The following is a 10,000-nucleotide window of genomic DNA, read 5'->3' as shown; positions in this document are numbered from 1 at the left end:
GTCTGTCTGTCTGTCTGTCTGACTGTCTGACTGTCTGTCTGACTGTCTGTCTGTCTGTCTGTCTGTCTGACTGTCTGTCTGACTGTCTGTCCTCCAGTCTCTCTGAATGTCAGTCCAAACCGTCTCCAGTTCTTTGAAGGAGAGTCCGTCTCTCTGAGATGTGAGGGACAGGTGGTCTCTGATGGACAGACAGTAAAGAGGACCAGAGGAGGACAGACTGAGGACTGTGGACCAGCTTCAGGATTTGGGAGGTTTGATGGTTCCTCCTGTATCATCTCTGGTCTCAGTGTCTCAGACTCTGGAGGTTACTGGTGTGAAGACAGAGCTGATCAGATCAACATCAGTGTCATTAACACAGTAACTGATAAAGCAGGTCAGTGTTTCCATCCTGTAGTTTCTCTGTGGTTCAGGTCTGTTGGTGAAACTCTGTCTGTGTCTCTGTGGTTCAGGTCTGTTGGTGAAACTCTGTCTGTGTCTCTGTGGTTCAGGTCTGTTGGTGAAACTCTGTCTGTGTCTCTGTGGTTCAGGTCTGTTGGTGAAACTCTGTCTGTGTCTCTGTGGTTCAGGTGTTCCAGTTATTCTGGAGATCCCTGCACTTCCTGTGATGACAGGAAGTGATGTCACTCTGCGCTGTAGAGACAAAGACAACAACAGATTCAAGGCTTTTTTCTTCAGGGATGGTAAAGACCTTGGATCTGGACCTGATGGAGAACTCACCCTCAGTAAAGTCCAACAGTCTCATGAAGGTCTCTACTGGTGTTACAGAAACAAAGGTGTTGACTCTCCTCAGAGCAGACTGAGGGTCAGAGGTCAGTGACATCACTTCCTGTTTCTATGACAGTTTAAAGATATGAACTAACCTGCTGACCTGATAATAAACTGATCACTGCACTGAACCAGGTTCTACTCATCTCTCCTGCAGCTCCTCCTTCCTCTCCTCCTCCTCCTCCTTCTCCTTCCTCTGCTCCTACTCTTCCCTCTAACTCCTCCCCTCCTCCTCCTCCTCCTCCTCCTCCTCCTCCCCCCTCCTCCCTCCTCCTCCCAGTCGTAGCAGCTCTGGGTTCTCTGGTTCTCCTGGTCCTGGTCCTGGTTGGTCTTGTGCGGTGGAGGAACCAGCTGACCTCCTGTCTGTGTGAGTCCTCCTCTCTATGAATGTCTGACCCTGACGTCCTCCCTCTGAGGTTCTGTATCTGCAGGACTGCTGCCTCCTGATTGGCTGATTGGATCAGGGAGCAGGTGTACAGGTGTTCCTAATAAAGTGCTCAGTGAGCGTGTGGAGAACACAGTGTGAACTCTGTGTCTGGTCTTTCTTCAGGTTCAGGATGGACACCGACCTCCTGTCTCTGCTGTGAGTCCTCTTCCTGTTCCTCTCCACCGTCCTCGCTCTCAGTCTTCTGTCCGTCGTCCTCTGACAACGTTCATGTGTCCACACTTTGTCCTGTGAACATTCACCCTGTCATCAGTCCATCAGCTGCTCCTCCTCCTCTCATTCTCACATTCACATTGTTGATGCTTCTGTTCTCCAGGTGCAGGCCTGTTCCTGCTGACTGCTGCAGGTGAGCTGACCCTCAGTGACCTCTGACCCTCACTGACCCTCACTGACCCTCACTGACCTCTGACCCTCACTGACCCTCACTGACCCTCACTGACCTCTGACCCTCACTGACCCTCACTGACCCTCACTGACCTCTGACCCTCACTGACCCTCACTGACCCTCACTGACCTCTGACCCTCACTGACCTCTGACCCTCAGTGTCCTCTGTCCCTCAGTGTCCTCTGTCCCTCAGTGTCCTCTGACCCTCAGTGTCCTCTGTCCTCCTGTTGCAGGTGTGTCTGTGCTGCTGCTGTCTGGACTGACTGTTTCTGCAGGTGAGGAAACAGGTAGGTGCAGGTCAGAGGTCAGATGGTCTCCTGTCAGAGCAGGACGTCCTGATCAGGATCTGGATTTATTACTGATTAATTGAGGAACAGAAAATCAATGGATCAAGGAAGATAATCAATAACATGAAACTGAATAAATGAAATCAAACTCCTCCTCCTCCTCCTCCTCCTCCTCCTCCTCCTCCTTCATCTCCTCCTCCTCCTCCTCCTTCATCTCCTCCTCCTTCATCTCCTCCTGCCTCCTGTGTCCCTGTAGTGAGACTCTTCTGCCATCTAGTGGTCTTCTGTCCGTACTGCATCTGCTCCGTCCTGCTGGTGTTGATCTGCTGCAGCAGGAAGACAGGAAACAAAGCAGCCGTCTCCATGGAGACGACCCCACCTGTTGGAGGAGGAGGAGAGGATGAACAGTATGATGACATCACTGCTGATGTCACCACTGAGCATGAGCTGTGAAGAGGCCTCACAGCTCTGTCTGCTTCAACAGTTTACTCTGTGATCAGTTCCTTGTTGCTGTTGAACGAACTCTCTCCTGTACTTTCCTCTCATGTTGTGAAGGAGTTTGTTGTTGTTTACTTCCTGTCAGTGACTGAAGGTTAAATGTGTGTTTGTCCTGAGTTTCCTGCTCTGAAATAATAAAGGTGTTTTAAAGACGTCAGGTTCTCATCAGTTCTTCATCTTTGATGTCAGGACGTTTTCCATCCAGGAGGACTGAGCAGAGGAAAGACTTTTTGTTTTGATGAAACTCCTCAGAGGATTCAGAGGAAGATACAGACTCCTGGTTCACTGAGAAACACAACAGGCACAAACAACAACCAGCCTCTATGAGAACGATGGAGCGTTTTACAAACACTGAAGCTGTTGAAGCTTTATTCTCTGATGGAAACCACATGTTTCCTGTTGCTGCTGTCCGTCCCCACAGCGACTTCTGGTTCATGGTTTGGGTCTAGAAATGACCTTTGATGTCTCCTGTTTTATTTTGAAGTTATTCGTTCGGGTTTGTCTTTGGTCTTCTTACTTCCTGTTTGTCATCTGGTTTCAGCCCCACCTGTGTCTTGTTGGTAAGTGTCCTGTGTGTGGAGGTGATCCTGAGAGTCTCTGACCCGCCCTGACATCCTGAGAGTCTGTAGGATCCAACCTGAACGATCCCTTCACAGGTGACTTTCCATCAGCTCCAGCTGTGATCTGTTTACAGCCCACACACCTGACACCATCATCTTTACCTGGTTAGAGTCATACATGTAGTGACGTCGATCTTCTCTTCAAGACTTGTTCATATCAAGAAAAGAGTGAAATGTGAATCCAGCTGACGAGAACAGATACTGATGAAAGGATGAAGGACAGATTGTTGTAGAGACACTGATCCACCTGTTGGTTGTTGGTTAGTTGTAGCTGTTTGTGATTAATACGTGTTCCTGTCACTGTAAAGGAAACACTGAGGCTCCATGTGTTTAACAGAGTTGTTGGGGAGAGTTCAGGTTGACAGAGAGGAGGGTGCAGGAGAAAGCAGCCTCCAGCAGGGGGCAGTAGAGCTCTGATGTTCTCACAGTTTGACTTCAGCTTTAATCCACAGCAGAAAAACTCTTATTAGTGAAAGAAGACTCAGAGAACCCTGTTCATTTCTACAGCTTTACTGACTTCACCACATCAGGTGTTACCTGAGACCAGCTCACCTGGATTTAACCTGGACTGGACCTGATTCCCACAGAGTGGTAGGAGGGACCTGGACTTTGTTTGGGGTTTTTCTCTCTGTCTTGGAAACTAACTGAGCTGTGAAGGTGAAGCTTTCTGTTGCTTTAAACTCTTTAAATCCTGCAAATCTCTCCCGTCTCTGTCTCACCTGAAACACCTCATGTAGCTTAACGATGCTCAGCTCAGAAACACGATCACAACATTTATCTTTAATAAAGTACAAGGTCCATTATTTACACTGATACATTAACGACACTTTCAGATCATTGAAAACTGATGTTTATTCATTTGCAGTGGTTCACACCATCCAAACTGACAACCACTGCGTCACCATGGAAACGCCTGTTTCAGGTTCTGGTAAGAACAATAATATCAGACTGACCTCCACCAGGACGGTCCACGTACTTCTGACCACTCTGAACCCTGAACACCTGAAACCTGAAACCTGTTTCTCCATGAACCTGAACATTAACGAGTGAGGAAGGAATCAGGAACCAGCTGATGATCAGCCAATCACTGATGAGCAGTTCCTCATTACTTCATCAACAGACCAGACACAGCAGCAAGTCTTTTAATTAGAATATTCAATCTGCATTGATATCAATACTCACTGCCATGTTATGTTCTGATACATTAGTGATGATGAAGAATGCTCGTGTGTGTGTGTGTGTGTGTGTGTGTCTTTCAATTTCAGTGGATCAGCTGACCAGACTGTAACACACACACTCAGCAGCACTTAACATACACATATAAACATATTAAAAAAAGAAAAAACAGGAGACCCAAGAAACCCAGGACACCAAGGAAACCATGGAGACCCAGGAGAAACCAGGTTCCAACTCGGAGTGTGTTTGATCCTGTGGACGAGATGAAGACAAACAACAGAATGAGCTTAGCATGACCTACTTGGTCTAGCATGGTCTACTTCTACAGGTCTGTGGAGGTCCTCTGACCTCTGACCTGTATCTACAGTAGGTAGTTTGTTGCTGACCTTTGACCTGCAGCTGTACGTCTCTCAGTCTCCTCTCGTTTCCAAACGCTGTGATGGAGCAGGTGTAGTTTCCACTGTCAGAGAGCTGAAGTTTACTCAGAGTGAGGCTGAGGTCTCCAGTTGTCAGAGAGTCAGTCTTCATCGATGTTCGGCTGCTGTAACGCTGGTTCTGGTTTTTAAAGATGTCCTCTCTCTCATTACGCCGGTGGACAGTTGAAGGACTGAGATCGTTGCGGCTCCACACCACTGTGGGGTCCAGAGGAAGAGAAGGGATCTGACAGGGCAGCAGGACTGACTCCGCCCCCTCAAATGATTCCACGTACTCAGCATCCTGGGAAACTGAGGACACAGAGACAGAGACCTGGATCAGCTGAGTCCTAGTGTCCACAGTGAGACCTGCAGGTCACATGACCTCCAGGATCTACAGACCTGTGTGTCATGTTCTGACATAAAAAAGTGAGATCGTCTGATCAATCAGATCAACACCTGATTATTGAATTAACAAGTGGTTTGATTTGGTAACTCACGCTGGGGTCTGTGTTTCTGAAATGGATAAACAGGATCAGATGTACTGACGTGATGAGGAGCATCGCAAAAAGAAAGTGATGATCTGCAGCTGATCAGAGTTAAAGAGCAGACCATCGTATACTCACAGACCGATTGGAAGACAAATGCTGCTTGACTGATAGAACTCAGTGTGATGATGACACCACATCAACATAGTCTGAGGAGAGGACTGCAGGGCTCTGTTCTTGGCCTCCTGCTCTTCTCTCTTTATATTTCACTCTTATCCATGGTAATGGAATAACTTCTCACTGTTAAGCTGATGACACCACCTCTCAAACCATGGATTTAGAGATCTGCTTGTCAAGTAACTATTTCCCTTGACAACTGTGTGATTTGTCAAACAGCCAAGAATCTGAGTGTGTGTCAGGCCTGTCTGACTCTGCTGAGGCCTTTAAAACTGAAAACTCATCTTTACAGCTGAACTTTCAGTTAGCACCTTATTTACCTTACACACACACACACACACACACACACACACACACACACACACACACACAGCTGTATGTTGTATCCCTCTGAGTATTGAATGTGTTGCTGGTCTGGTTTGTGAACTCTAAATCCTTCCACCTTCACTCACTGGACAGGATAATATTGGTTTTAGTTATGACATGAATTATTAGTCACAGATCCAAACTGATAGTTAATGAACTTCATGAGACTGAATTAGTGAAGTGGAGACACAGAGACAGTCTCTCTACATACCCTCTCCATCCATCGTCTTTTTATATATGATGAAACAGGTAAAAGCAGCCAGAAGAAGCAGGGTCACCATGACACTAGTGAAAAGTATGGCACAGTCTGTATGGGATAGGGACAGACAGAGAGAGAACTTGAATTTAAATGCCCTTCATTACACACTGCCAGAGGACAGCTCAGTTACATAGGTGCCTTATTTTAAGTGGAGGAGGAAAAAGAATAAGAACAGGTCAGTGCAGCAGACATGACTTCACACGTCCTCCTGCTGTGCTTTAACAGACAGGTACAGGTCAGACTGAGGCTGGCTGTCTCCAGCTCCGTCCTCCTCCTCCTCCACGCTGGACAGCTGCTTCTCTGTGTCTTCTTGACTCTGCTGTGTCTCTGTTGTCCCCTCACCATCCTGTGGAGTCTGTCTCTGAGTGTCTGTCCTCTGTGTCTGATCAGCAGAGGACTAAATTACCCTCCTTCATTGACAAAATCACCACCGCGCCGTTGATCCTCGCAGCAGATTTAATGGCAGCCTACAGTCCTCCAGAAGCAGTGGAGATCTTTACTCCTTCCTGCTCAGCTTAGTAAACTCCATACTGGAGTTTTAGCAGAGTGCAAACACACTGAAAACACAGTGAATACTGACACGTGTTACACATACACACACACACACACACACACACACACACACTACATACCTTCGTCAATCTTTTTATACATTCTGACAAAGGCAACAACTGCGATGATAATCAGGACAACCAGGGAGAGCAGGGACATCAGGACACCTTTGGAGACCTCAGGCCAGGCTGGAGGAGAACAACATGACAGTCTTTAATGAAATAAGTAAAAACCTCTGACCTCTGACCTCTGACCTGTGTCTGCAGCACTGACCTGTGACGCTCAGTTGTACTTCAGTCCGGCTCAGTTCTTCTCCGAACTCTGTGACGGTGCAGGTGTAGGTGTCACTGTCACTGTAGGTTGGATTCCTCAGAGTGAGGCTGAGGTCTCCAGTCTGCAGAGCGTCCGTCCTCATCGACGTTCGGTTGGTGTAACGATGGTTCTGGTCTCTGAGGACGTCTCCGCTCTGCTGACGAGCATGAACAATCGGGTCTCTGAAGTCTTCACGGGTCCAGACCACCATGGACTCCTCAGTGAGAAAGACACTGACCTGACAGGGCAGCAGGACTGACTCTGCCCCCTCATACACCTGTACACCCAGGGCATGCTGGGAAACTGAGGACAGAGAGACAGAAAACATCAGCCTCCAGGAACAGACTGAATCCAGACCTCCACCCTCTGGACTGAACCCTGAACAAAGCGGGTCAAACTTACTGAGACCTGCTGACTGTCATGTTCAGTCTTTGAGGGTGGAGGTGGAGAGTTACCAGCTTCAGATCAGTGTATGTTCAGAGCAGGTTTTTACCTTTCATTTTACATGTGAATCTATCGTTGACGACTGGCACTGTTCCTTCTAGCTTTAAAACAGCTGTGGTTAAACCTTTACTTAAGAAACCACACCTTGATCCTGGGTCTTTAGTTAACTATCGGCCTGTCTCAAATCTCCCATTCTTCTCTAAAATACTAGAAAAAGTGGTGTCTCAGCAGCTTTCAGCTCATTTAGCTGATAATAATCTATTTGAACCGTATCAGTCTGCTTTTAGGGCCTTTCACTCTACTGAAACAGCACTTGCTAAAGTAGTAAATGATCTGCTACTCTCTCTAGATTCAGATTCCACCTCTGTGCTCATATTACTTGATCTTAGTGCAGCCTTTGATACTGTAGATCACCGTATACTCATGGACCGACTGGAAAATAGATTTGGAATCTCTGGCCTGGCCCTCAGCTGGTTAAAATCTTACTTATCTGACAGAACTCAGTGTGTCTCTTGTAATAACACTGTGTCAGCCTTTTCTGATGTGAAATATGGAGTACCCCAGGGTTCTGTTCTTGGCCCCCTGCTTTTCTCTCTTTATATTTCTCCTCTTGGCCAAATTATTCGGAGTCATGGAATTAATTTTCACTGTTATGCTGATGATACCCAGCTGTATGTGCCTATAAAGGCTGATAATGCCTCTCAAATTAGGGAATTAGAGATCTGCTTGTCATCTGTTAAAAAGCTGGATGTCTCAAAACTTCCTGCTTTTTAATTCAGACAAAACAGAAATGCTGGTTATTGGCCCGGCGCGATATAGACACCAGTTCGATCATGTAACTATATCCCTTGACAACTGTGTTATCTCTCAAAGTACAACAGCCAAAAATCTGGGTGTCACACTTGATCGTACTCTTTCCTTTGATCAGCATATTAAAGACATTACAAAGACCGCCTTTTTTCACCTACGCAATATAGCTAGGATTCGGTCTTTTCTTTCCATGGCAGACGCTGAAATTCTAGTCCATGCCTTTGTTTCCTCTAGACTGGATTATTGTAATGTTTTGCTTTCAGGACTACCGCGTACTAGCACTAAAAGTCTGCAAATGGTTCAGAATGCTGCAGCTAGAATGCTAACCAAATCGAGAAGGTTTGACCATATTACCCCAGTTCTAGCCTCCCTTCACTGGCTCCCTATTCATGTTAGATCAGACTTTAAAGTTCTCTTAATGACTTATAAAATTCTAAATGGGCTAGCCCCCTTATACCTGTCTGATCTTCTTAACCCTTATATTCCCTCCCGTGCTCTGCGTTCTCAGAGTGCAGGGCTGCTGTCTGTCCCTAGAGTCAAAAAGAAGTCAGCAGGCTGCAGGGCCTTCTCCTATCAGGCCCCCTTCCTCTGGAACAACCTCCCTATTGATATTAGACAGGCTGACTCAGTTGAGGCCTTTAAATCCAAACTAAAAACTCATCTTTATGCCTTAACTTTTAACTAGCACATTATCCTGGTTCCTATTTCAGGATACCATTTTTCCCTTGGCGGGTTGGGTCAGTCTCAATGCATCAGTTAAGATTAATAGTTAGTAAATGTTGTCCATGATGTCCTGCCGACGAGATTATTATTAACTGTCTTAATATCACTGCATCACTTTAACTGTGTGTTCTTCCCTCAAGCACATTACTGCCCAGGCTGTGCTTCTCTCTCTCTCTCTTCTACTGTCTCTTACTGCAGGGTTCTGCCTCCAGAGCTGGAGAGTCTCCTGCTGCTCCATGATCCAGCTCAACCCATGATGCAACAATAATTAAAACATTTACTAGTGTTATTGATAGTGTTAGTGCTATTAATGTACCATTGTTTGTCATTATTATTCCTTTAGCTGTAATAATAATTATTACTATTATTATTATTATATATTATCTCAGAATTTCCCTTCGGGGATGAATAAAGTAATCTATCTATCTTATTATCATTACTAACTACTACTATTTACATTTTGACTTAGTCTGTGTATCTGCAATGTTGTCTGACTGAACTCAGAATCATCCTGATTACCATGGTCATTTATTTACTAAGACAGGTCAAAGGTCAGATGTCTGATACTTCCTGTTGTTTAAAACCAGTGGAACCAGTTATGCTGTGATTGTTTCCCTCAAATCAAAGCTGCCAAACATGAGCTGGAGACATGAGGCCACAGAGTCAGAAACAGCCTGTAGCTGCTGCTAACTTTCTTCATGAAGCTTCTGTCTGAACATTTCAACATCAGCTCTCAGACCTCCACTGTTTTTTCTGACTCAACCTGCCCTGTTTATTGCCTCAGACTCACCTGTTAACTGTCTGTGAACTGCACAGGAAACCAGGAAACTCATGACATGCTGTTAAACAGGCGTGTGTGTTGTTTCATCGCAGCTACACTCTTCTCTATTGAAGCTTGTGACATGTGACATAGAAAGACACCACTTCCTGTTATCTCACTCACCCAGCTTCTTCCCACTTTGACTCAGATAACGAGACTTCACCGTTACTGAGGAAGTGTGTGTGTGTGTGTGTGTGTGTGTGTGCACGCATGCGCGCAGAGAAAGAAGTCTAAACACTCTTTCTTTTTTAACGTGGAGTTTGGTGGAAGGTTTTCTTACTGTGCAGGAGGATCACGAACGCCACCAACATCTTCAAGTGCTGTTAAATCCACTTCTCAATGAACTGAGTAACATTACAGACTCTGACCAACACAATACATCTATCACTCCTCACGTCGCTGCACCGCGTCACAAATACTGTTTTACTTTCTGTTTGATGGTCTGATGTGGGAGGTCCCT

The 10,000-nt window shown here is 46.0% G+C and overlaps 2 protein-coding genes and 1 long non-coding RNA gene across 4 annotated transcripts in view; 1 reads left to right on the top strand and 2 right to left on the bottom strand.

Annotated features, from left to right (window-relative positions):
* LOC127140187 (uncharacterized) overlaps positions 1-1,864 on the bottom strand; it is a 2,323-nt gene extending 459 nt beyond the window's left edge. The window contains exon 1 of the long non-coding RNA XR_007810545.1: positions 1,742-1,864. This is a non-coding gene — a long non-coding RNA (uncharacterized LOC127140187). The remainder of the gene's footprint in view (positions 1-1,741) is intronic.
* The window catches only part of LOC108892760 (uncharacterized), a 3,861-nt gene extending 1,328 nt beyond the window's left edge, over positions 1-2,533 (top strand). Inside the window, exons 3-9 of one of the 2 annotated variants that reach the window (XM_051068122.1) lie at positions 98-373; positions 567-809; positions 1,046-1,132; positions 1,316-1,348; positions 1,527-1,556; positions 1,829-1,882; positions 2,139-2,533. In XM_051068122.1, coding sequence (XP_050924079.1) covers positions 98-373; positions 567-809; positions 1,046-1,132; positions 1,316-1,348; positions 1,527-1,556; positions 1,829-1,882; positions 2,139-2,335 — 920 coding nt within the window. In that variant the 3' untranslated portion in view covers positions 2,336-2,533. Of the gene's footprint in view, positions 1-97; positions 374-566; positions 810-1,045; positions 1,133-1,315; positions 1,349-1,526; positions 1,557-1,828; positions 1,883-2,120 lie in introns of both variants that reach the window. The other variant, XM_051068121.1, reaches the window with a different exon arrangement.
* Positions 2,534-3,834: 1,301 nt separating this feature from the next.
* Positions 3,835-9,967, bottom strand: LOC108892759 (uncharacterized). The gene is made up of 6 exons (XM_018690476.2): positions 9,821-9,967; positions 6,705-7,046; positions 6,512-6,619; positions 5,832-5,927; positions 4,563-4,901; positions 3,835-4,428 (listed from the first exon to the last, which is right to left on the bottom strand). Exons 1-6 carry the CDS (start codon positions 9,849-9,851, stop codon positions 4,298-4,300), a joined length of 1,047 nt encoding a protein of 348 aa, XP_018545992.1. The 5' UTR covers positions 9,852-9,967; the 3' UTR covers positions 3,835-4,297.
* Positions 9,968-10,000: the final 33 nt, after the last annotated feature.

The sequence above is a fragment of the Lates calcarifer genome, unplaced genomic scaffold, assembly GCF_001640805.2.
Source record: "Lates calcarifer isolate ASB-BC8 unplaced genomic scaffold, TLL_Latcal_v3 _unitig_2414_quiver_2368, whole genome shotgun sequence".
Lineage (NCBI taxonomy): Eukaryota > Metazoa > Chordata > Actinopteri > Centropomidae > Lates > Lates calcarifer.
The sequence above is the reverse complement of the archived record's forward strand: the minus strand, read 5'-3'. Positions and strand labels throughout refer to the sequence as shown.

Excerpts from the sequence above, each read along its gene's own strand:
- LOC108892759 (XM_018690476.2), bottom strand. The coding sequence starts at position 9,851 with ATGTTGGTGGCGTTCGTGATCCTCCTGCACA. Across the intron at positions 6,620-6,704 it reads AGTACAACTGAGCGTCACAG|CCTGGCCTGAGGTCTCCAAA; the intron begins GTCAGTGCTGCA and ends GTTCTCCTCCAG. Across the intron at positions 4,429-4,562 it reads CGTACAGCTGCAGGTCAAAG|GATCAAACACACTCCGAGTT; the intron begins GTCAGCAACAAA and ends TCTCGTCCACAG.